General features: G+C 45.1%; 1 protein-coding gene across 1 annotated transcript; it reads right to left on the reverse strand.

Annotated features, from left to right (window-relative positions):
• Window positions 1-1340: 1340 nt before the first annotated feature.
• Window positions 1341-1727, reverse strand: LOC143578037 (uncharacterized). Its single transcript, XM_077061716.1, has one exon. The coding sequence runs from the start codon at window positions 1725-1727 to the stop codon at window positions 1341-1343; it is 387 nt and encodes a 128-aa protein (XP_076917831.1).
• Window positions 1728-5024: the final 3297 nt, after the last annotated feature.

Consider the following 5024-nt stretch of genomic DNA (forward strand, 5'->3'; position numbering starts at 1 on the left):
ATGCGGAGTATCGTTTCCATTCAAATTCGACCATTGGTCTGTTTTTACAATTGGAATCGATTTACATATAACACCTTCACAGTTTTGCTGCGTTCCATGTTCTAGGAATCACTGAGCCATCGAGATGCAACAGAGTGTAGGCGCCTTTCCCCAACACTTTGTTAATTTGATATGGGACTTCCCAAGACGGCGCCAATATGCCTTGTGCATGTGCTCTTGATGCCTCGTTGTTGCGAAGAACGTAATCTCCAGCATTGAACTCACATATCTTTACTTTGGTGTTATAATACTTTTGCAGCTGGCGCTTGTAATTTTGTTCTCTTATTGTGGCCAATTCTCGACGTTCTTCAAGAAGCATTAGGTCTAACCGCCTTTCTGCATCATTATCATTTGATAGTGTGACTCTTGGAGAAGGAACGCCAATTTTAGTGGGGATCATTGCCTCGGTACCATAAGTTAGACTAAACGGCGTTTCTGCGTTACTTGTGTTTCTGTGTGTTCTTATGGCCCATAGTACGTGAGGTAACTGATCGACCCATCCTGATTTGTGGTTTGCCAACCTTTTCTTGATTCCACCCACGATTGTCCTTTTGGAGCGTTCCACTTCACCATTCCCTTGCGGATGAGCAACAGAGGTGAATGTCTGTGTGACATTGAGCTCTTTTAACCACTTTTTGATATGTTGGTCAGCAAATTGTGTTCCGTTTTCGCTGACCAAATCCATGGGTAATCCAAAACGACAGATAATAAATTCCCAAATAAACTTTTTGACGCTGGCTGCGTTGATTGTTGCTACCGGCTTTGCTTCAATCCACTTCGTGAAGTAATCGATCGCCACAATCAAAAATTTCACACGGCCTGGCGCCTCTGGAAATGGTCCGGTTATATCAATTGCCCATTTCTGAAATGGCCAAGAAGCTGTTACCGGTATCATGGCGTTTTTCGGGCGCAGGGTGTTTGGGGCGTGGCGTTGACAGGAGCCACATTTTCTCAATTCTTTCTCAGCGTCAACATGCATGCCTGGCCAATAGTATCCCGTGTTCATGATTTTGGAGACCACCATTCTTGGACCTGCGTGTACGCCATATATCCCCTCATGAATTTCTCTGAGCAGATAATTTGCGTCTTGTGGGTCCACGCATCTGAGAAGTGGACCCAAGTACGATCGCCTATAGAGAATGTATCCTTGGATTGTGTAATTCAATGCTTTGTGGCGGATCTTCCTTTTGCGATGTAGTTGATGATTGGTGTCATCCAACTTTTTTCTGCTTCTGAACAAACGAGAATTTCTTTGTTCATTATTGAAGGTGTTGCTAGGACTTCGATGCGGACGTCTTTCGCTAGGTTTCAAAACCTATGGCTGCAAGTTTGCTTAAGGCGTCAGCTTGTTTGTTCTCACTTCTCTTGATGTGTTTCACCTTACATGTGGCAAAAGTTTCCATTAACGCCTTAGCTTGCGCTAGGTATGATGCCATCTTATCGTCCTTTGCATCGTACGATCCTTCAATTTGATTTGCCACTAACATAGAATCCACATGCGCTTCCAAATGGCGTGCCCCTAGCTTTTTAGCGATTCTCAACCCTGCCAACAATGCTTCGTACTCCGCCTCGTTGTTTGTGCTTTTGAATTCTAGGCGTAATGCGTACGTGAAGTGTTGTCCTTCTGGGTTGGTTATCTTTAGGCCCGCTCCAGCGCCTTCATCGTTAGAAGCTCCGTCTGTGAACATCTTCCAGACTTCATCTTTTGTTTGATCTACAGGGGTTTCGATCTCTCTTTTGCATTCTTCCTCCTTTTCTTGAGGGATTTCTGCGATGAAATCGGCCAAGACCTGGCCTTTGATTGCTGGCCTTGGTTTATATTCGATAGCGTGTTCTCCCAATTCTATTGCCCATTTTTCGAGTCTCCCAGACAATTCTGGCTTGCTTAGCACATTTTGTAAGCAGAAGTTGGTGAGGACATGTATCGGATGGCCCTGGAAGTATCTTCTCAATCGTCGCGCTGTCTGGACTAAGGATAGGACCAAATTTTCCAAGGTGGAGTATCTTGTTTCTGCGTCTGCCAAGGTGCGACTTATATATTAAATGGGCATTTGAATACCATTTCTTTCCACCATCAAGACTGCGCTGACAGTTCATTCTGATGCTGCTAAGTACACTATTAACGGTTCCCCAGCTTTAGGAGCTGTAAGTGTGGGTAATTCTTCTAAGCGTGACTTAATTTCTCGGAACGCCGTTTCTGCTTCTTCCGTCCATCGGAATTGAGATTTCTTGAGGCAGTTTCTCAAGGTTGAGACGAATGGGAATGATTTTTCCGCATGGCTAGATAAAAATCTATTCAATGCGACTAATCAGCCATTAAGCGTTTGCACTTGTTTGACCGATTTTGGCGATGGCATTTTCCGCACGGCTTCCAATTTTTCTGTTTGAAGCCACCATTCGTCACGATTACTCCCAGGAATTTTCCTTCCTCCATGCCGAAGGAACATTTTCCTGGGTTAAGCTTCATGCTAATTGACCTTAGAGTTTCGAAGGTTTCTTCGATATCCTTTAACATGGCTCCTTCCGTCTTGCTTTTGATGACCAAATCGTCCATGTAGACTTCCAAATTTCTTCCAATTTGAGGTTTGAACTCTCTGCCCATCAGCCTTTGGTAAGTAGACCCGGCGTTCTTGAGACCAAATGGCATCATTTTATAACAATATGTTCCGCTGTTTGTTCTGAACGCTGTTTTGTCTTGGTCCTTTGCCGCCATGTGGATATGGTGATACCCTTTGTACGCGTCTAAAAAGCATTTGAACTGAAAGGGGACTAGCGCGTCCACTTTAAGGTCGATCTCTGGCAGTGGATAACAATCTTTTGGACAAGCCTTGTTGAGATCTTTGAAGTCTATACATATACGCCACTGGCCATTTTCCTTGGGTACCATTACTGGGTTGGCTACCCATGTTTGGTACTGAATTTCTCTGATTATACCCCCATCAATCATTTGCTGGACTTGTTCATCACAGGCTTTTGCTTGTTCTGGTCCCATCTTTCTTCGCTTCTATACCACTAGAACGAAGGTTGGGTTAACCTTTAACTCGTGTTCCGCTTTTCTTCTTGGGACCCCTGTCATATTCGTCGGAGTCCATGCGAAGATATCAATGTTCTTGACCAACAGGCTTTTGAGTGCCGCCCGTGCTTCCTCGAAGATGGTTGGTCCAATGGTTATGCTTTTCTTCGTGAATTTTTTGTTGAGTATCCATTTTTCCACTTCTCTGGTTTCACCGAGTTTAAGCGTCTTTTGTGGCGGTGTTTTTCTCTCCGCCATGTTACACTCCTTGTTGGCGTGGATCATTGCTATCCCGGTCGGGGTTGGTACCCCTACTATCCCATGTGCTGTTGACGGGGTAGCGTTGAAGTCACCAATGGCTTCTCTTCCCAAGATTATATCATATTGTGGGTGAGGGGTCTCCATTACTAGGAATTCGACGTCCTCCGTTCGCGAATGGAGCCCATCACCTAGCTCGACTGGGAACGTCAGCTGTCCCAGCGGGTATGCAATACTTTGGTTGAACCCCGTGATTGGAGCGTTAACTGCTGTCAACCGACGTTTGTCTTCTTCGTCTACCAGGTCAAAACACTGGCGGTACATGATGTTGGATGTTGCCCCCGTGTCAACAAAGAAACGTGGCGTCCTGTATTTACCGAACACGGCTGTGATCACTAAAGGTGCTTTTTTGTTCGCCCCTCCTCTTACTCTTGGGAAAATGACTTGTTCTTCTTTCCATGGCGCCCGTTCTGTTTTTCTTTTCTTGTTTTGAACATTGCTTAAGATCATATTGGCGTGTAGATCTTTGATCTTCTTTTCCGGTTTTCCGCTATCTTTTGTGGGTGGGCGTCTGTACTTTCCTCGTATGTTTCTGACAAGGTAATCCAATTTGCCATTTTTTACGCATTCTTCGATTGCGTCTCTCAAATTAATACACTGGTTTGTCGTATGGCCATGCTGTTCATGAAAGTCGCAATAACTTTTCATATCTGTGCCCGACCCCTATTTAACTGGTGTCGGTTTCTTCAGTTGGATCCCTTCGTTGTACATTATATGGGCTGGACTTTTTGTAAGCGGAGTCCACCTAGATGCGTTCGTTTGGAATGTATTAGACTGACCCTTTTGTCTTGTTTTGAATGGGTCGAATGTGGACTCTTTATCGTTGTTCAACCTTGACCATACGGAGGACATTCTTTTGCCCTGGCGGGCCCTATTAATGTCGTTTCTGGCGTCATTCTTTGCCAGTTCTTTTCCCAAACTCTTTTCCATTCGCCCGTACCTTTTGACCGCGGTCATAACATCGTCCCATCGCTGTGGCATACCATCTCTGCTTGTAAGGTTACGAATAAGATCGTCACACTTTACGTTTTGGCGAAAGGCTGCCCGCAGCAACTCTTCGCTTACGCCACCAATGTTGAGGCCGTCTTGGTTAAATCTAGCGATGAAATCTTCTAGTGTTTCATTATCTCTTCTGACGACATTCAAAATGTCTGCTGGGTCACTGATGTGTCGCCGTTACTGGCTAAACTGTTGAATGAACTTTTTTGTTAGGTCTTCCCAGCTTGTAATTTGGCCATCTGGCAACCTTTCAAACCATGCTCTAGCGGCTCCTACTAGGGTTAACGTAAAGATGTGGCACCATAATGGCATGGTCCACCCTGATACTAACCCCGCATCCATGAAGGTTTGCAAGTGGTCGTCTAGATCTGAGATACCATCATATTGGCCAACCGTTGGCGGGATTTTGGGATTTTCTGGTAGCTCTGCTTCGGCTATTCTTGCTGTAAACTTTGATTTTCCCGCCGATGTTGTTGGTCGGTATGGTTTGGAAAAATCAACCGCCGCTTCTGGGTGGTACATTACTAATTTCTTGGCGTCTGGTCCTTTCCAGCTGTCTTCATAGTCGGGGTCGTCTAGGCGTCAGTCTGCATTTAGGTTCGACCGTTGAGACTTATCTCCTGCTTTGCTGTTTTGCTTAGCAGGAGGTGTTTTG

Source organism: Bidens hawaiensis, unplaced genomic scaffold (genome assembly GCF_021521415.1).
Source record: "Bidens hawaiensis isolate Kalapana, Puna unplaced genomic scaffold, B.hawaiensis_p1.1 tig00029004_1, whole genome shotgun sequence".
NCBI lineage: Eukaryota > Viridiplantae > Streptophyta > Magnoliopsida > Asterales > Asteraceae > Bidens > Bidens hawaiensis.